General features: G+C 53.1%; 1 protein-coding gene across 1 annotated transcript in view; it reads left to right on the top strand.

Annotated features, from left to right (window-relative positions):
• Positions 1 to 16,418, top strand: part of MARCHF2 (membrane associated ring-CH-type finger 2) — a 91,372-nt gene extending 74,954 nt beyond the window's left edge. The window contains exon 5 of the mRNA XM_054013329.1: positions 16,237 to 16,418. Coding sequence (XP_053869304.1) covers positions 16,237 to 16,251 — 15 coding nt within the window. The 3' untranslated portion in view covers positions 16,252 to 16,418. The remainder of the gene's footprint in view (positions 1 to 16,236) is intronic.
• Positions 16,419 to 21,325: the final 4,907 nt, after the last annotated feature.

Here is a 21,325-nt window from a genome sequence, read left to right as displayed (position 1 = left end):
GGCAAGATAATGGAGCAGCTGATACAGGACTCAATAAATAAAGAAGTAAAGCAGGGTAATGTAATTAATGCAAATCAGCATGGGTTTATAATAAATAGATTCGGTCATACTACTTGATACTTTTTTTATGAGATTACAAAGTTTGGGTGATAAAGGTAATAGTGTCGACATAATATACTTAGACTCCTACAAGGCATTTAACTTGGGGCTGCTCAATGTTTTGGTTAAAAAACTAGAGTGATATAAAATTAACATGGTACACATTAAATAGATTAAAAACTGGCTAACTGATAGGTCTCAAAACGTATTTGTAAACAAGGTCATCATTGAGAGGCTGTTTCTCCAGTGGAGCCCTGTAGCAATCAATTCTTGGTTGTGTATGCTATTTAATATTTTTAGCAACGACCTGAAAGAAAATAAAATCACACTGATAAAGTTTGCAGATGACACAAAAATTGGGGGAGTGGCAAATAATAGAGAGCAAGTCACTGATTCAGAGCGATCTGGATTGCTTGGAAATTGGGTGCAACCAAATAATATGGGTTTTACTATGGCTAAATGTGAATGTATAGAATCGTAGGACTGAAAGGGACCTCAAGAGGTCATCTAAACCAGTCCCTTGCACTCAAGGCAGGATTGAGTATTCTCTAAACCATCCCTGACAGGTGTTGCTCTAACCTGCTTTTAAAAATCTCTAATGACAGAGATTCCACAACTCCCTAGGCAATTTATTCCAGTGCTTAACTACCCTGACAAGAAGTTTTTCCGAATGTCCAACCTAAACTGTCCTTACTGCAATTTCAGTCCATTGCTTCTTGTCCTATCCTCAGAGGTTAAGAAGAACAATTTTTCTCCATCATCCTTGTAACAACCTTTTATGTACTTGAAAAAACTGTTATCATATCCCCACTCTGCCTTCTCCAGACTAAACAAACCTAATTTTTTTCAATCTTCCCTCATAGGTCATGTTTTATAGACCTTTAATAATTTTTGTTGCTCTTCTCTGGACTTTCTCCAATTTGTCCACATCCCTCCTGAAATGTGGTGCCCAGAACTGGACACAATACTTCAGTTGAGGCCTAATCAGCGCAGAGTAGAGTGGAAGAATTACTTCTTGTGTCTTGCTTACAACAGACCTGCTATGAATATTTGCTTTTCTTGAAACAGTGTTACATTGTTGATTAATATGTAGATATTGATCCACAATGTCTCGCAGATCCCTTTCTGCAATACTCCTTCCTATGCAGTCATTTCCCATTTTGTATGTGTGCAACTGATTGTTCCTTCCTAAGTGGAATATTTTGCATTTGTCCTTATTGAATTTCATCTTATTTACTTCAGACCATTTCTCCAATTTGTCCAGATCATTTTGAATGTTAATCTTATCCTCCAAGCACTTGCAACCCTTGCCAGCTTGGTATCATCTGCAAACTTTATAAGTGTACTTTCTGTGCCATTAGTTAAATTATTAATGAAGATATTGAACAGAACTGGACCCAGAACTGATCCCCGGAGGACCCCACTCGTTATGCCCTTCCAGCATGACCGTGAACCACTGATCGCTACTCTCTGGCAGCAGTTTTCCAACCAGTTCCGCACCCACCTTATAGTAGCTCCATCTAGGTTGTATTTCCCAAGTTTGTTTATGACAAGCTCATGCTAGACAGTATCAAAAGCTTTACTAAAGTCAAGATATATCAAATCTACCACTTCTCCCCTTCCATAAGGCTTGTTACCCTGCCAAAGAAAGCTAGTAGGTTGGTTTGACATGATTTGTTCCTGACAAATCCATGCTTTTATTTATCACCTTATTATCTTCTAGGTGTTTGCAAATTGATTGCTTAATTATTTGCTCCATTATCTTTCCGGTACAGAAGTTAAACTGACTGGTCTGTAATTCCCCGGGTTGTCCTTATTTCCCTTTTTATAGATGGGTAGGATATTTGCCCTTTTCCAGGCCTCTGGAATCTCTCTCATCTTCCATGACTTTTCGAAGATAATCACTAATGGCTCAGATATCTCCTTGGTCAGCTCCTTGAGTATTCTAGGATGCATTTCATCAGGCCCTGGTGACTTGAAGACATCTAACTTGTCTAAGTAATTTTTAACTTGTTCTTTCCCTATTTTAGCCTCTGATCCGACTTCATTTTCACTGCCATTCATTATGTTAGACGTCCAATTGCTACTAACCTTTGTGGTGGAAAAACCAAACCAAAAAAGTCATTTAGCACATCTCCAATTTCCACATTTTCTATTATTGTTTCTCCCCCCTGCCCTCCCCATTGAGTAACAGGCCTACCTTGTCCATTGTCTTCCTCTTGCTTCTAATGTATTTGTAAAATGTTTTGTTGTTTTTTATCTCGTTTTGTGCCTTGGCCTTTCTAATTCTGTCCCTACATACTTGTGTTGTTTGTTTATATTCATCCTTTGTAATTTGACCAAGTTTCCACTTTTTGTAGGACTCTCTTTTGAGTTTCAGATCATTGAAAATCTCCTGGTTAAGCCAGGGTGGTCTCTTGCAATACTTCCTATCTTTTCTATGCAGTGGGATAGTTTGCTCTTGTGCCCTTAATAATGTCTCTTTGAAAAACTGCCAATTCTCTTGAACTGTTTTCCCCCTTAGACTTGCTTCCCATGGGATCTTACCTACCATCTCCCTGAGTTTTCTAAAGTTTCTGCCAACTTCCTGGTGCAAGTGCTGGAGGAACCAACTAGGGGCCATGGTCCTCTTGACCTGCTGCTCACAAACAGGGAAGAATTGGTAGGGGAAGTAGAAGTGGGTGGCAACCTGGGCAGCAGTGACCATGAGATGGTTGAGTTCAGGATCCTGACAAAAAGAAGAAAGGAGAATACGGACACTGGACTTCAGAAAAGCAGGCTTTGATTCCCTCAGGAAACTGATGGGCAGGATCCCCTGGGAGGCTAATATGAGGGGAAAAGGAGTCCAGGAGAGCTGGCTGTATTTTACAAAAGCCTTATTGAGGGCGCAGGAACAAACCATCCCAATGTGCAGAAAGAATAGCAAATATGGCAGGCGACCAGCTTGGCTTAACAGAGAAATCTTCCGTGAGCTTAAACACAAAACGGAAGCTTACAAGAAGTGGAAACTTGGTCAGATGACTAGGGCGGAGTCTAAAAATATTGCTCGAGCATGCAGGGGTGTAATCAGGAAGGCCAAAGCACAATTGGAGTTGCAGCTAGCAAGGGATGTGAAGGGTATGAAGAAGGGTTTCTACCGGGATGTTAGTAGCAAAAAGGTGGTCAGGGAAAGTGTAGGACCCTTACTGAATCAGGGAGGCAACCTAGTGACCGATGATGTGGAAAAAGCTGAAGTACTCAATGCTTTTTTTGCCTCAGTCTTCACAGACAAGGTCAGCTCCCAGACTGCTGCACTGGGCAGCGCAGTATGGGGAGGAGATGAGCAGCCCTCAGTGGTGAAAGAACAGGTTAAGGACTATTTAGAAAAGTTGGACATGCACAAGTCCATGGGGCCAGTTGCAATGCATCCGAGGGTGCTGAGGGAGTTCACTGATGTGATTGGAGAGTCATTGGCCATTATCTTTGAAAACTCATGGCGATCGGGGGAGGTCCTGCTGATTGGAAAAAGGCAAATATAGTGCCCATCTTTAAAAAGGGGAAGAAGGAGAATCTGGGGAACTGCAGATCCCTCAGTCTCTGGAAAAAATCAAGGAATCCATTTTGAAGCACTTGGAGGAGAGGAAGATGATCAGGAACAGTCAGCATGGATTCACTAAGAGCAAGTCATGCCTGACCAACCTGATTGCCTTCTATGATGAGATAACTGGCTCTGGGGATAGTATGGATTGGATGAATGGACTATAAGGTGGAAAGAAAGCTGGTTAGATCATCGGGCTCAACAGGTAGTGATCAATAGCTCAATGTCTAATTGGCAGCTGGTATCAACCAATGTGCCCCAGGGGTCGATCCTGGGCCCGGTTTTGTTCAACTTCTTCATTAATGATCTGGATGATGGGATGGATTATACCCTCAGCAAGTTCGCTGGAGGGAGAGGTAGCTATGCTGGAGGGTAGGGATAGGGTCCAGAGTGACCTAGACAAATTGGAAGATTGGGCCAAAAGAAATCTGATTAGGTTCAACAAGGACAAGTGCAGAGACCTGCACTTAGGCAGGAAGAATCCCATGCACTGCTACAGGCTGGGGACCGACTGGCTAAGCGGCAGTTCTGCAGAAAAGGACCTGGGGATTACAGTGAACAAGAAGCTGGATATGAGTCAGCAGTGTGCCCTTGTTGCCAAGAAGGCCAATGGCATATTGGGCTGTATTAGTAGGAGCATTGCCAGCAGATCGAGGGAAGTGATTATTCTTCTTCGAGTGCTTGCTCATATCCATTCCATTAGGTGTGCGCGCGCCGCGTGCACGATCGTCGGAAGATTTTTACCCTAGCAACACCGGCGGGTCGGCTGTGGAGCCCCCTAGAGTGGCGCCTTCATGGCGCTGAATATATACCCCAGCCGACCCGGCGCCCCCTCAGTTCCTTCTTACCGCCCCTGACGGTCGTTGGAACTGTGGAGCGTGGCATAGCTGTCCTCCACTCTCCCTAGCTTACTTAGTCATTCAAAGTTATAGTTATAGTTGTAGTTCTAGTGTTTATAGTTAAATAGTTTTAAAGTTGTTATAGTTGTTATTGTAGTTCAGGGGGTTAAGGGGGTCGTCTCCCCCTTTCTCCCCCGGCCGCGGGCCCGGGCTCATGCCCAACGCTCCCGGCTTCAAGCAGTGCGCCTCCTGCGCTAAGCCTATGCCAACGAGCGACCCGCACGACTCCTGTTTGAAGTGCCTGGGAGAGTCCCACCAAACAGACAAATGCAAGATCTGTAAGGCCTTCAAACCAAGAACCAAGAAGGAGCGGGACTTTCGGCTCAGGCAACTCCTAATGGAGGCGGCACTTAGCCCGGACACTCCTTCCACGGGCCAGACTCCGACGCCTAGCACTTCGGTGCGCAGTGCCCCGGCGGCACCGGCTATGACGACCACGCGAGTGGCGTCAGACAAGCCTCCCCGGCACCGGACCTCGTCGGCACCGCAAACACAGCAAGTGCCGCGGCGCCGGTCATTATCCCCAGGGCATAAAAAAGCCCATAAGACGGGGACGTCCGTGCCGAAGACGCCGGCTCCCCCAGTGCCGGGGGTAGAGCCGCGTCCGCCGGTGGAGCAACGGAAACAGGCGCCTCCAGCACCGTCGACTCCGGCGCCGAGGCCGTCGAGTCCGGTACAAATAGCGTCTCCACCGAGGCCGGCGGTGATACAGTGTCTCCCGTCGACTCCAGAGACCTTCGCGGCGGCGAGAGACTTGATAGCTCTCACGGAGCCGGCACCGCCTCAACCACCGGCACCGACTGTACCGTTGACTCGCCCGGTACAGTCAAGAGGGAAACCTGCCTTGATGCGCCCTCCATCACAAGGGCTGGAACCTCGGCGCCGATCCAGGTCCCGAAGCAGGTCCCCACGCCGCTCGCAGTCCCGGCACCGAATATCGTCTCGGCACCGGTCGTACTCGCGGCCAAGATCTTCGTCGCGGCACCGGTCTACGTCTCGGCACCGCTATGATCGTCGGCACCGATCAACGTCGAGACGTAGTTCTCGGCACCGCCACGCTCGACGCTCGACGTCGAGAGGCCGCTCCCGGCACCGGGCATACTCTAGGTCCTCGTCGAGGTCCAGATCTGACTCCCGGCACCGACGAGGTCATCGGCACCGGTCGCGGTCCCGGCACCGATCGCCGGCACCGCACAGAGATAGATCATCTCCGGACCGGCACCGTGCGGCACCGCAGACCACGGGGATCGTTTCATCTTTCGCGGCACCGCCATGGCCGTCAAGATCGGCGTCTCGCTCCTCGGAGGACCTGTCGAGATCGGCATACCCCCCTCAGGGGCAGGCCGAGGAACGAGACTTGGGCCATTGGCAGGAGAGGGCAGAGGACCACTCTCATGGACCATCTCACTGGTCGTTTTGGACCCCGTGGGCGTATCACCAGGAGCAAGGGGCTTCATTACCATCGACCTCTCGCTCGGGTCACTCGGTCAGAAGGGCCCCAGAATCCACCATCTCTCGGCCTCCGCCTGGAGGCATGGAGGCTTCTGTGTCCACACCACCCGACACCGTGGACCCAAGTGCAGGTGACGCTCCGACCCAAGACCAGGGGGACCGGGACCCTCCCTTGGATCCACTACCACCGGAGGTGTCCTCCTCCTCCTCTCCGGATGAGGCAGTGGCGGGCACTTCATGCACGGGTCCCCCTCCGATAGATCTTCGGGCTCACCAGGATCTCCTGCGCAGGATGGCCCGTAATATGGACCTGCAGACGGAGGAGATAGTGGAGGTGCACGACCCGATCGTGAATATCCTTGGATCGGATGCCCCATCGAGGGTGGCGTTACCCTTGATCCGCACGATCCAAACGAACGCGGATACGATATGGCAGACTCCTGCCTCCATTCCACCTACAGCGAGAGGGGTGGAAAGGAAATACTTTGTCCCATCTAAGGACTATGGGTACTTGTACACACACCCCCAACCGTGTTCACTGGTGGTGGAATCAGTGAATGCACGAGAGCGCCACGGCCAGCAGGCTGCAGCGCCAAAATCAAAAGAGGCTAAGCGGCTTGATCTGTTTGGCCGTAAGGTTTACTCAGCCGGAGGGCTACAACTTAGAGCGGCGAATCAACAGGCGCTACTGAGCCGCTACAATTTCAACTCCTGGAACTCTATGGGGAAGTTTAAGGAGTTGATTCCCCAAGAGTCCAGGGAAGAGTTTGGAGCCATGGTTGAGGAGGGTAAGAAGGTGGCTCGGACCTCCTTACAGGCCTCCCTGGACATAGCGGACTCGGCCGCAAGGACCCTGGCCGCAGGTATCGCTATGCGCAGGACCTCCTGGCTCCAAGTTTCGGGTTTGCCCCCTGAATTACAGCAGACCCTACAGGATTTGCCCTTTGAAGGACAGGGGCTGTTCTCGGAGAAGACGGACTCTCGATTGCAGAGCCTCAAAGACTCCAGGACAATCATGCGCTCCTTGGGGATGCATGTTGCGGGTCCCCAGCGCAGACCATTTAGGCCGCAGCCTCCACGTTTTTACCCCCCTCCACCTCGTCAGAGACAGGACCCTGCCAGAAGGCGAGGGCGAGGTGGTAGGAGAAGATGGGCTGGCCCTCAACCCGGTCAGAACCAAGGGCCACCAAGACCACCTTCAGGTCCTAGACAGAACTTTTGAAGGTGCGGTCGAGGACGGCGCCCCAGTCATCCCCCAGGATCCAGCTCCCTCCTTTCGGGATCGCCTCTCCCACTTCCACCGTGCTTGGTCCCTTATAACTTCGGACCGTTGGGTCCTCCGCACGGTGGAGAGGGGATACGCTATCCAGTTTTCTTCTATCCCCCCCTCCCACCCCCTTTCCCCGTCCCTCTTCAGGGACCCTTCTCACGAGCAACTTCTTATACAGGAGGTTTCTACGCTCCTGGCCATGGGGGCCATAGAGGAGGTTCCGATAGACTTAAGGGGCAGGGGATTTTATTCCCGTTACTTCCTGATCCCCAAGTCCAAAGGAGGTCTGCGGCCCATCTTGGACTTGCGCGGACTCAACAAATTCGTAGTAAAGTTGAAGTTCCGCATGGTCTCTTTGGGGGCCATTATCCCTTCCCTCGATCCTGGAGACTGGTTCGCCGCCCTCGACATGAAAGACGCATACTTTCACATCTCAATTTACCCACCTCACAGACGCTTCCTGCGATTCGTGGTAAACACGGTGCACTACCAATTTACAGTCCTTCCCTTCGGCCTATCCTCGGCCCCAAGAGTGTTCACGAAATGTATGGCTGTCGTGGCAGCGTACCTTCGTCGGCAAGGGATACAGGTGTTCCCGTACCTAGACGACTGGCTGGTGCGCGGTCGCACCAAGGAGCAAGTTCACGCTCAAGTCCACAGAATAGTGCACACATTCAACAAGTTGGGCATCCTACTCAACAAGGACAAATCCACTCTAGAACCTACCCAGAGAATAGAATTCATCGGCGCAGTTCTAGACTCCAGACGTGCACAAGCCATCCTGCCAGACAACCGATTTGGCACCATCACGAACCTCATTCAAGGGCTCAAGGCCTTCCCAACTACCACGGTGAGGTCGTGCCTTACCCTGCTGGGTCACATGGCTTCCTGCACGTACGTAACCAGGCATGCCAGACTTCGACTTCGCCCGCTTCAAACCTGGGTGTCATCAATATACCGTCCACATCGGGACAGCCTGAACATGGTGGTCACGGTCCCGGACTCGGTCCTGGCCTCCCTCACCTGGTGGCTAGATCACACTGTAGTCTGCGAGGGGATGCCATTTCACGCCCCACAACCCTCCCTGCACCTGGTCACAGACGCGTCATCTCTGGGGTGGGGCGCCCATCTCAACGAACACCATACCCAGGGCCTGTGGACTGCATCCCAGTTAGCCCTACACATCAATGTTCGGGAACTGATGGCGGTACGCCTGGCGTGCCAGGCATTCCTCAATCTCCTACGTGGCCGCTGTGTGTTAGTTCTCATCGACAACACCACGGCCATGTTCTACATCAACAAGCAAGGAGGAGCACGTTCATCAATTCTATGCCAAGAGGCCATTCGCCTGTGGGACTTCTGCATCGCCCACTCAATCCATCTCACGGCATCGTTCCTCCCTGGAGTCCAGAACACTCTAGCGGACCGACTCAGCAGGTCCTTCCAAACGCACGAGTGGTCTATCCGTCCGGACATTATACATTCCATCTTCCAGAGGTGGGGGTTTCCCCAGATAGACCTGTTTGCATCTCGAGACAACAGGAAGTGCCACGTGTTCTGCTCCCTACAAGGTCGAGCTCCGGGCTCCCTCTCGGACGCCTTTCTGCTTCCCTGGAAAGACCACCTGTTTTATGCCTTCCCTCCGTTTCCTCTGGTCCACAAGGTACTGCTCAAACTGCGCAGAGACCAGGCACAGGTAATTCTGATCGCTCCTGCGTGGCCAAGACAACATTGGTACACCACACTGTTGGAGCTCTCGGTTCAGACACCGATCCCGCTTCCGTTGGATCCGGATCTCATCTCTCAGGACCACGGCCGGTTGCGTCACCCCGACCTCCAATCACTCCACCTCACGGCGTGGCTGCTCCATGGTTCACCCAGGCAGAGCAGCAATGCTCGCACTCTGTACAACAGATTCTACTGAGCAGTAGGAAGCCCTCAACACGGACCACGTACCTGGCCAAATGGAAGCGGTTCTCCTGTTGGTGCGAACAACGAGCCACATCCCCGTTGCAGGCACCCATTCCCCTTATTTTGGAATATCTCCTCTCCCTAAAACAGCAGGGGTTGGCGATATCTTCAATTAGAGTTCACCTGGCCGCTATATCGGCCTTTCACCCAGGGGAACTCGCGTCCTCGGTATTCTCTAACCCGATGGTCGTTAGATTCCTCAAGGGCTTAGACCGGATGTACCCACAACAACGTCAGCCCGTTCAGACGTGGGACCTCAACCTGGTTCTCTCCAAGCTCACAGGTCCTCCATTCGAGCCACTGGCCACCTGTTCTCTTTTGTACCTATCCTGGAAGACAGCCTTCCTCGTAGCCATCACCTCAGCAAGGCGCGTTTCTGAACTCAGGGCGCTTACATCCGAGCCCCCTTATACAGTTTTCCATAAGGATAAAGTGCAGCTTCGTCCACATCCTGCCTTTCTCCCTAAGGTGGTTTCTCCTTTTCATATCAACCAGGACATCTTTCTCCCGGTCTTTCATCCCAAACCACATGCCACTCGCCAGGATCAACGTTTGCATTCCCTGGACGTACGAAGGGCCCTGGCCTTCTATATTGACCGCACAAAGCACTTTAGAAAGACGACGCAACTCTTCGTTGCAGTGGCCGACCGAATGAAAGGCTCACCGGTCTCCTCACAACGCCTATCCTCCTGGATTACGTCTTGCATCCGGACTTGCTATGACCTGGCAGGTGTCTCAGCACCGCACCTCACCGCGCACTCCACGAGGGCCCAGGCTTCCTCGACGGCTTTCCTGGCACAAGTTCCGATTCAGGACATTTGTAGAGCAGCGGTTTGGTCATCAGTCCACACATTTACAGCTCACTATGCACTAGTGCAGCAGTCCAGAGACGATGCTGCTTTCGGATCAGCGGTTTTGCACACAGCAATGTCTCACTCCGACCCCACCACCTAAGTTGGGCTTGGGAGTCACCTAATGGAATGGATATGAGCAAGCACTCGAAGAAGAAAAGACGGTTACTCACCGTTGTAACTGTTGTTCTTCGAGATGTGTTGCTCATATCCATTCCAAACCCGCCCCCCGTCCCCACTGTCGGAGTAGCCGGCAAGAAGGAACTGAGGGGGCGCCGGGTCGGCTGGGGTATATATTCAGCGCCATGAAGGCGCCACTCTAGGGGGCTCCACAGCCGACCCGCCGGTGTTGCTAGGGTAAAAATCTTCCGACGATCGTGCACGCGGCGCGCGCACACCTAATGGAATGGATATGAGCAACACATCTCGAAGAACAACAGTTACAACGGTGAGTAACCGTCTTTTCCCCTCTATTCGGCACTGGTGAGGCCACACCGGGAGTATTGTGTCCAGTTTTGGTCCCCCCACTACAGAAGGGATGTGAACAAATTGGAGAGAGTCTAGCAAAGGGCAACAAAAATGATTAGGGGGCTGGGGCACATGGTTTACGAGGAGAGGCTGAGGGAACTGGGGTTATTTAGTCTGCAGAAGAGAAGAGTGAGGGGGGATTTCATAGCAGCCTTCAAGTACCTGGGGGGGGGGGGGTGTCCAAAGAGGATGGAGCTCAGCTGTTCTCAGTGGTGGCAGATGACAGAACAAGAAGCAATGGTCTTAAGTTGCAGTGGGGAAGGTCTAGGTTGGATATTAGGAAACACTATTTCCCTAGGAGGATGGTGAAGCACTGGAATGGGTTACCTAGGGAGGTGGTGGAATCTCTGTCCTTAGAGGTTTTTAAGGCCCTGCTTGACAAAGCCCTGGCTGGGATGATTTATTGGGGTTGGTTGTGCTTTGAGAAGAGGGTTGGACTAGATGACCTCCTGAGGTTCCTTCCAAACCTGATATTCTATGATTCTCAGTTCCCTTTTCTGACCGGCTTCTGTTGCTGGCCTCCTCAGTGAGAAGCTACAAGGTCTGCCCTCCTCCAGCACCATCCATGCAGGGACCTTGCAGCCCTTTGCAAACATGAACGAAGAACCCTGTGAAGTGGGGAGGTAGCATCATCCCCATTACACAAGTGGAGAAACTGAGACACAGAGAGGCGGAAGGGTTACCCATCAAGTCACTGGCAGATCTGCGAATAGACCTATTCTCCTGATTCCCAATCTTGAGCTCTAACCAATGGACCAAGCTTCCCAAACTGATCCACTTTCCTTGTGGCAAATACTGACCTCCTTGTACATTTCACCTAATGCTTGTCGATTCTGGCCCTTGCCATGGAGCCTGGGCCTGCTCCCACCAGCACCTGCCTCACCTCTGAGAGCACCTGGGTTGTGGTGCTAGCGCTGGTTCAGAAGGTAGGAGCTGCCAGGCTGGATCAGACCCCGAGTGCAGCGTCCTGTCTGTGTGACTGACACCAGATGACCCAGGGGAAGATGCAGGTCTTATGGGGGGAGGGATAGCTCAGTGGTTTGAGCATTGGCCTGCTAAACCCAGGGTTGTGAGTTCAATCCTTGAGGGGGCCACTTGGGAATCTGGGGCAAAATCAATACTTGGTCCTGCTAGTGAAGGCAGGGGGCTGGACTCAATGACCTTTCAAGGTCCCTTCCAGTTCTAGGAGATGGGATATCTCCATTAATTTATTTTGGGGGGGGGGGAGGGATAGCTCAGTGGTTTGAGCATTGGCCTGCTAAACCCAGGGTTGTGAGTTCAATCCTTGAGGGGGCCACTTAGGGATCTGGGGCAAAATCAGTACTTGGTCCTGCTAGTGAAGGCAGGGGGCTGGACTCAATGACCTTTCAAGGTCCCTTCCAGTTCTAGGAGATGGGATATCTCCATTATTATTATTATTATTATTATTATCTGGCCTCTAGTAGTTAGAGCCTGGCTTAAGCAAAAGGTGGACACTCTCCTGCCAAGCTCTGTGTTTGTGTCACCCATTATAATGCTGACAATTCCTGTTTTTCATGTAAATGTCCAGTCCCTCTTTGATGCTTGGTATGTTCTTGGCAACAGTTGGTGCTTGCAGTCCCCGTCCCTCCAAGGTTTCAAAGGGCTTTATGAGGAGGGACAGGTGTTTGCCCCACTTCCTCAGAAGGAAACCACAGCCCAGGGAGGAGGACTAGTCCACAGGTCTCCTGGCTCCCAGGCCTTTCCTTTAACCACTGAGCAACACTGTTCTGTGATCGCAGCATGGGGATGGCCTGGGACGCACACAACATCCTGCTTTGGCAGCTGAACAGAGCTGAGTGAACACACCCCGTAATGCTGGCCCTTCTCTGCAATTGACCCTCCACAACAACCTTGCATAGAAACAAAACAAGAAAAGCCAGTTTCCTGCTGGCTTGGTAGCGCCAGACACTGAGGTGCCAGGTGGATCCAAGCAGCAGCAGGGCCCAGCAGCCTACCGCACAGAGAGAAACCGACATTTGGCTGGCAGAGCAGAAGTTACAGGAGGAAGCAGCAGTGAGATGCCGCTGACTGGGCCTTTCAGCCCCGCAGCATCCGGCTGACCCCACAAAGGAGCAGAGACCCTGGAGCATTCCATTCCGGTCACATCTAGTAACAATCACTCCCAGCGATGGAGCATCAAGCGCAGAGGGACGTGCTGGCTGCTTGGGGCGGTTCTTGGTGTGTTTGTCCAGAGGGGCAGCTCCTGGACTCGGAGCCATTCCTCAGTCTTTCCATGCTAAGAGTATCCTGCTGCCACCCAGGCTTTCCACCCGGGGTCCCTGGAGCCCCTTCCTGACTTGCCAGGACCTAGCCGGGACCCCCAACCCATTTATAATGTGAAAGGCAGAGGGAGGTTCCTGACACGCCTATGGCACCCTCGTCTCTCCCCCGCCCCCAAGCGCCCGCAGTGGTGCCCCACCCTGTCCTGCTGTAATAGCCAGTGCCTAGAGGAAGGCTCACGAGGACGGGATCCTCCCTCAGGGCCCCCTTCACAACGCAGGGCCACTGTAGCCTGCAGAGGGGACCATTGCACTGACCCTCCTGTGTAGTCCCGCAACGTGCCTCTGTGGAATAGGTCCCACAATGCACTGGGGCTGCAATTGCTGGAGAGAGGACTGAGTGTGGCTGTCACAGTTTGTCTGAGGGGCTGAAATGGCGCCATTTGCCAGCCAGGGGTGCGTCTCCACTAGACCAGACAACCCAGCAGTCAAAGCTCCCCTGCGGGCACCCACACCACAGGCAGCTTCAGCCTGGTGCAGATGCAGCTGGGGAGAGACGGGGTCTTCACACTACGGCCACTGGTAACAAAATGCCCTGGAAGCTCCCTGCAGCGCCCTCTGTGACTGTAGGTACCCCAGGCAGATTGGGGACTTGGCCTGCTGTTCCACCAGTGCCAGGACAGCCCCAGGGCTGGGAGCGAGTGAGGGCCGCGTGCAGAGGTGAAAGTAAGCCGGTACGGCCGGTACGGAGGACCGGTAAGAAAAACGGAGCATTCTCTCCCTCTCTGACTCCTCCTCCTGGTTCCAACAATACTGAGGGTCCGGGGGCCCGGCTCCTCGAATGTTTGGGGCCGGGTCTCTCCCCTGGCCCCACCTGCTGCCCTCCCCGCGCCTCCCCTGAGTGTGCCCCGGCCCCCCTTTGCTGCCCCCATGCACTTCCCTGGATCCCACTGTCTCTCTCCCCTGAAGCTCCATGCTGCCTGCCTGCATTAACTGCCCCCGCAGGGTCCTAGTGCTCCCTCTCCACTACTGCCAGAGCAGGCCGCCCTTCCCCCCCAGACCCTTTCATTTTCCGGTGGGACCCTCCACCAGTACAGCCGCGCCCCCTGCCCGCAGTCACTGCTCTTTCTCCACACTGAGCAAGGGGCAGCCCCATCCCCCACCCCCAGTGAGGCTACAGTGAGGGGCAGTAGCAGGGGAGGAGGCGCACATGTGATGGCAGCCCCCCCGGCATGGCACCCACCACAGGGGAGGCGAGGGGGATTCCTGGACCTGAGAGGGGCCCTCTGAGCACATGCAGTGACAGTGGTAGGGGTGAGTGTGCTGCCGGGGGGGAGAAGGGGGTCCCTACCCCAGAGCTCGCTGCTGCTGGCAGGGAGAGGGCTGGGGGGAGTCCTCTCTGGCTCCAGTCCCAGGGCAGCCTGACTGCACCCCAAACTCATCCCCAGCCCTGCCCTACCCCAGAGCCCACACCCCCAGCCAGAGCCCTCATCCCTCTGCACCCTAACCTTCTGTCCTACCCCTGAGCCTCTCCAACACCCCAAACCCCTCATCTCCAGCCCCAGCCAGAGCCCTCATCCCCAGGTACCCTAACCCTCTGCCTCAGCCCTGAGTCCCCTCCCACACCCCAAACACCTCATCCCCAGCCACACCCCAAATCCACCCACAGCCTCACCCCACAGCCCTCATCCCTGCACCCCCTCCCATCTCCAAACTCCCTCACAGAGCCTACACCCTGCACCTCAATCCCCTGCCCCAGCCCAGGGCCTGCACCCCAGACCTTCTCCCCCACCCAAACTTCCTCCCAGAGCCTTGGGCAGGTGGGGGGTGGAGTTTGGGCAGGGGCAGGTTCTGGGCACCACCAAAATTTCTACAAACCTGCCACCCCTGCCGGCAAGAGCTGGTGCGCCATACCGGGATGGACCGGCTTCCTGAGGAGCCCGGGGTCCTTTAAATTGCGGCCAGACTCCTGCTACTGCCCTGGGCCCTTTAAATCGCCCCTGGAGCCTGCTGGAGTCCTGGGGTAGCAGTGGCAGGGCTCTGGTGGCTATTGAAAGGATTCGGGGCTCCCGCTGCCTCTACCATTCCGGGCCCTTTAAATAGCCACCGGAGCCCTGCCGCCACTATCCCAGGGCTCCAGCAGCAGGGCTCCGGAGATGATTTAAAGGGCCCTGGAGGGTAGCGGCAGCCGGAGCCCCGGGCCCTGCTGCTGGAGCCCCTGGGCTCCGTCGGCAATTTAAAGTGCCTGGGGCTCCGCTGCAGTAGCAGCAGCTAGAGCCCCGGGCCCTTTAAATCACCCCCGAACTCCAGGGCTCCCAGCAACCTCTGCAGCTGGGAGCTCAGGGAGTGATTTAAAGGGCTTGGGGCTCCCAGCTGCTGCTACCACAGCCCTAGCCCTGGGCCCTTTAAATCCGGATTTAAAGGGCCTGGGGATTTAAAGGCCACGCCCCTCCTCAGGACTCCTGAGTACTGGCAAGTCCTTTAAGTTACTTTCACCCCTGGCCACATGCAGCCTGTAACAGCATCTACTGTGGTGCAATGAGGCCAGCAGCCTGTCTACACTAGCGCCCCCAGCTGGAGTTGCAGCTGTGCAGGTGCTGGAGCTAGTGCAGTCCGTGGGGTTTTCCACTAAAGTCAAGTGCAGACACAGCCTTCTCCCAGCTGGCTCAGAAGCTGCACTAGCCGGGGGAGGGACCCAGAACAGACATTGAATCCAAGTGCCTGCCTTGCAGCACCACCTGCTGGGCATCACTGACACTGCAGATGCCACCATTCTTGGGGGTCCATTGTACAGACATGTCTTGTCCCTCCCTCAGAGACATCCCTCCTGTACTACTCCTGACTTTCCCCCAGGAAGCATCAGCCTACTCTGGGGAGAGACTGAGCTGGGAGCCTCTGGGCCTGCCCGTCCCATTGCAGTCCGGCTCCGCTCCCTCCCTGGGAGCTGTGCTGTGCTGGGCGTTGTGCTGCTCTAATGAGGATCCAAAGGACCCCTGCAGAGGGGACCATTGCACTGACCCTCCTGTGTAGTCCCGCAATGTGCCTCTGTGGAATAGGTCCCACAATGCACTGGGACTGCAATCGCAGGAGAGAGGACTGAGTGTGGTTGTCACAGTTTGTCTGAGCGGCTGAAATGGCGCCATTTGCCAGCCCAGGGGTACGTCTCCACTAGACCAGACAACCCAGCAGTCAAAGCTCCTGCACCTGGCCCCCACTGCAGGCACTCACACCACAGGCAGCTTCAGCCTGGTGCAGACGCAGCTGGGGAGAGAGGGAGCTGGAAGGACCAGCTGATTAGGAAATTTCCCAGTTTGCAGCCGGTTGTTTTATATTTTTTCCCCTTCTGCAGCTAATGAATTCCTGAATAGACAGGACAAGTGAGTCACCGCCCCAGCTCCCGGCATTTCCTGAAAAGCAGCCCTGGCTGGTTACGAGCTCAACTAGGAAAACATTCTCCGGCACCAGGGTTCTGGCTCCAGCTGCTTCGCTGATGGAAAATCATGTCTAGTTTAAAGGAAAGTCTCAAATTTCTGCAGCCTCTTCCTGTTTTTGCCCCAACATGTCTCTGTACATTGACTCTGGTTAAACACACACACCTGTGTCCCCCCCTCACCATACACACACATCACGTGTCCATCTTACTGGAGATGGCCTGGATCAGCAGTGCTAGGCACGAGACTGCCAGTGCTGGGGCCAACAGCAAGACTTACCCAGTCCCCGCCCTTGCTCATTACATCTTAGCCAGTGCACCTTTCCCATCTCCCCTCCACCCCGGCAGGCCTGCCGTAGCTCAGGAGGGTCTTTTCCTTTGGCCAGCCTCTGCCTCGCAATCGGTCTCCTTTGCATTTGGGTGGTTCTCGTGTGCCCATGTGCTCATTGTCTGCTGCTCCCTGGCCATCAGGGAATTCCCGTTCTCAGGGGCGGAGTGAGACGTGGCTGGGCTCTTCTCTACTCGTCCTGCTTTGGAAGTAAGATCTAAAAAGCGAAACCAGAGACGTCCTCCCCCTGCCTGTCCTCAACACCCAATGAAGCTGTTTGCTCCACTGTTTTGCTGATCCAGGGTGAGAACGGCCCATGCCTGCACCTCTACCAGCAGAGTTACTGCTAACCCTGGGTAAAGCAGGTTGGGGAGGGGAGCTTCCCCCATGCAGACCCCAGCTCTGACCCTCTGCCAGTGCTTACACAGTGCCCCTAGCCCAGCTGCGCATGCCCCCATCTCTGTGTGCCACCCATTCACTGGCTTCCCTGTATTGTGGGTCCCCAGGGTGGTGGGACTAGGCATGTACCATCACATCCCCCCATCAGCACATGGCCACACACCCAGATGGCTTCTGCCCCGGGGTCAAAGGTCCCTGCCTGGAGGCCCCAGTATTCCGGGATTCTAGTTATAATCCCTGGGGAGGATAGCAACTGGACCCCCCTGTTACCAGTTCCCATGCCCTGGGGAACGCACCACTCCCATCAGCAAGACTCGCTGTCCTGTCAGCCTGAGCCAGAGCTGCAGGAAGGGATCTGCTCCATGCGGATACCTGTGACGCCTGAGCACAGACAGCAGGCGCTGGCTGCTGAGCCGCCGCTCCAGGCACCAAGGGAGGAAGCGGGGCTGGGCTGGCACCTGACTCCAGCAGATAACAAAGCCAGAGAAAACCCTGTCTCCTTCCTGCCTGAGTCAGGACAGCGGGGCGTTTGGCGGGGGGAGCGGGAGGAAGAGCTGAGCAAGGAGAGCAGCCAGGTATCAATGGGCCTGACTATCCCAGCATTGCACTGGGAATTGAGACCCACCAGTCTGAGCCCACCCAGAGCCCTCCCTCTGCTCCCCCCAGCTCATCCCTCTCCCAGGAAAAGCCTGGGGGAAGACATCCCTACGAGCCTGGGACACACAGGCCAAGTCACTGCGCTAGATGCTGTATGAACGCATGGCAAGACAGGAGCTACATTCACAACGGGACTTAGACGCTGTTAGAAGTCACCTCCCTCCTACTGCTGCCCAGTGTGATTCCCAGCCCCAGGTGGGCACCTAGGCTCCCTGTACGATGCCTGGGGAGAGTCAGCGCCTAGGAAAGGGATTCTCAGTAGCCAGCACGCTGCGCTGGGAGCTGCCTGAGCAATGCCAAGGACAGGGGGAGGCTTAGGGCCCAGATCCCCCAAGGGACCTAGACACCTCACTCCCACTGACCACAACCTGAGGAGCTGACACACAGGCCTGAGAGAAGCGCCTCCATCTGCTCAGGAGTCTCAGCCACAAACCCTCTCCAAGTCAGCCCCATCTCACACCCAGAGAGTGAGCGAGAGCCCCAGGCCCGTTGCCCAGGGGCCAGTGGGGGGACCCGGGCTCCAATCCATGCTCCAAATCAAGCACAGTTGATTGAACCGGCCTGGTGGTTGTTCTGGGCTGGCTCTCGTTCGGTCTCTCCTATTGTAGGTATCCCTCTTGGCATATATAATGAAACTGTTGGGCTCTGGCTCTGTCACCCAGTGACTAGGGGCACTCACCTGGGAGCTGGATTCAAGTCTCTGCATTTGAATCCAGCCCACAGTTCCTGGCCTTAGAGCCCAAGGGCCCAATCCTACAAGGCTCATGCACATTGCTTTACTCACGTGAGGAGTCCCTAAGTCTCTGCAGGGTCAGGCCCTGATTTATGACAGGAGTGGGGGTGGGTAAGCGAGGCAAGCGAGTTAGGGTGTCCCCCTGCTTGGGACGAACATAGCTTGATGGAGCTGAATCACAAATTTTATTCCTCCTATTTCTATTTTGTTTTTCATTCCTCTGCCCACCAGGTTTTGGAGATTCGGAGCAGGAAGCACATTCCAGAGGGTATGTCCTGCCTCTAGGGTGACCAGATGTCCTGGTTTTATAGGGACAGTCACGATATTTGGGGCTTTTTCTTATATAGGCTCCTATTACCCCACACCCCGTCCCGATTTTTTACACTTGCTGTCTGGTCACTCTACCTGCCTCCAGCCCCATCTCAGTTAAACCAGGGCCTGCTAGTGCCAGTGCGCTGATGCCCCCAGGGCTCTGCTGTTCCAGCTGGGAGAGGCACGACCCAGCCCAAGGCAATGCTTTGGGCTGCTTTTCATTCCTCGGGAATTGAATGTGATGGGCCAAATTCAGCTGGGGAATGAGGTGGAGGGGGGCACCATTTGCACCAGGACTGAATGACTCGGGGTGCGGGCAACGCGCAGAGCCTCCCTGGCTGTCCACGTGCCTAGAGGCCGCAGGGACCTGGTGGCCACTTCCCAGAGCCGCACAAAGCCAGGGAGCCTGCCTTAGCCCTGCAGCGCCGCTGACTGGACTTTTAACGGCCTGGTCGACCAGGTGTTCTGGGCGAAAACCAGATGCCTGGCAACCCTAGCTGGGACACTGACCTGGCATTCTCTGAGAAGGACAACATTGTGTGCATGTGGGAGAACAGGAGAACCAGACAGGAACCTGAAATCCGGCAGCCCATGGAGTCATAATCCCCTGAAATGTGGCGCCCAGAACTGTACTGTACAATACTCCAGCTGAGGCCTAATCAGCGCGGAGTAAAGCAGAAGAATTTCTTCTCGTGTCTTACTTACAATACTCCTGCTAATACATCCCAGAATGATGTTTGCTTTTTTTGCAACAGTGTTACACTGTTGACTCATATTTAGCTTGTGATCCACTATGACCCCCAGATCCCTTTCCGCAGTACTGGTATTGTCCACAAACTTTATAAGCGTACTCTCTATGCCATTATCTAAATCATTGATGAAGATATTGAACAGAACTGGACCCAGAACCGATCCCTGCGGGACACAACTCGTTATGCCCTTCCAGCATGACTATGAACCACTGATTACTCTCTGGGAATGATTTTCCAACCAGTTATGCACCCACCTTATGGTAGCTCCATCTAGGTTGTATTTCCCTAGTTTGTTTATGAGACAGTCATGTGAGACAGTATCAAAAGCCTTACTAAAGTCAAGATATACCACATCTACCGCTTCCTCCCTTTCCACAATGCTTGTTACCCTGTCTAAGAAAGCTATCAGGTTGGTTTGACACAATTTGTTCTTGACAAATCCATGCTGATTCTTATTTATCATCTTATTATCTTCTAGGTGTTTGCAAATTGATTGCTTAATTATTTGCTCCATTATTTTTCCAGGTACAGAAGTTAAGCTGACTGGTTTGTAATTCCCTGGGTTGTCCTTATTTCCATTTTTATAAATGGGCACTATATTTGCCCTTTTCCAGTCTTCTGGAATATCTCCTGTCTTCCATGACTTTTCAAAGATAATCACTAATGGCTCAGATATCTCCTCAGTCAGTTGCTTGGGTATTCTAGGATGCATTTTTTATATATGGAGATATACCTATCTCATAGGTATGGAAGAACCTGAAAGGTTATTGAGTCCAGCCCCCTGCCTTCACTAGCAGGACCAAGTACTGATTTTGCCCCAGATCCCTAGGTGCCCCCTCAAGGATTGAACTCACAATCCTGGGTTTAGCAGGCCAATGCTCAAATCACTGAGCTATCCCTTCCCCCCTGCTATTTATCAGGCCTTGGTGATTTGAAGACATCTAACTTGTCTAAGTAATTTTTGACTTGTTCTTTCCCTATTTTAGACTCTGATCCTACCTCATTTTCACTGGCATTCACTATGTTAGATGTGCAATCACCACCAACCTTCTTGGTGAAAACCGAAACAAAGGAGTCATTAAGCACCTCTGCCATTTCCACGTTTTCTGTTATTATGTTTCCCGCCTCTTATTGAGTAACGGGCCTACTCTGTCCTTGGTCTTCCTCTTGCTTCTAATGTATTTGTAGAACGTTTGCTTGTTCCCTTGTTTCCTTCCATTTTGTGCCTTGGCTTTTCTAATTTTGTCCCTACATATTTGTATTCCGAGTTTCCATTTTTTGTAGGACTATTTTTTGAGTTTTAGATCGTTGAAGATCTCCTGGTTAAGCCAGGGTGGTCTCTTGCCATACTTCCTATCTTTCCTACACAGTGGGATAGTTTGCTCTTGTGCCCTTAATAATGTCTCTTTGAAAAACTGCCAACTGTCTTCAATTGTTTTTCCCCTTAGACTTGCTTCCCATAGGATTTTACCTACCAACTCCCTGAGTTTGCTAAAGTCGCCTTCTTGAAATCCATTGTCTTTATTGTGCTGTTCTCCCTCCTACCATTCCTGAGAATCTTTCACCCAAGCTGCCTTCCACTTTCAAATTCTCAACCAGTTCCTCCCTATTTGTCAAAATCAAATCTAGAACAGCCTTCCCCCAGTACCTTCTGAAATTAAAAACTGTCTCCAATTCATTCCAAAAACTTGTTGGATAATCTGTGCCCTGCTGCTGTGTTATTTTCCCAACTGATGTCTGGGTAGTTGAAGTCCCCCATCACCACCAGTTCCTGTGCTTTGGATGATTTTGTTAATTGTTTTAAAAAAGCCTCATCCACCTCTTCTT

The sequence above is a fragment of the Malaclemys terrapin genome, chromosome 24 (genome assembly GCF_027887155.1).
Source record: "Malaclemys terrapin pileata isolate rMalTer1 chromosome 24, rMalTer1.hap1, whole genome shotgun sequence".
Lineage (NCBI taxonomy): Eukaryota > Metazoa > Chordata > Testudines > Emydidae > Malaclemys > Malaclemys terrapin.
The sequence above is the reverse complement of the archived record's forward strand: the minus strand, read 5'-3'. Positions and strand labels throughout refer to the sequence as shown.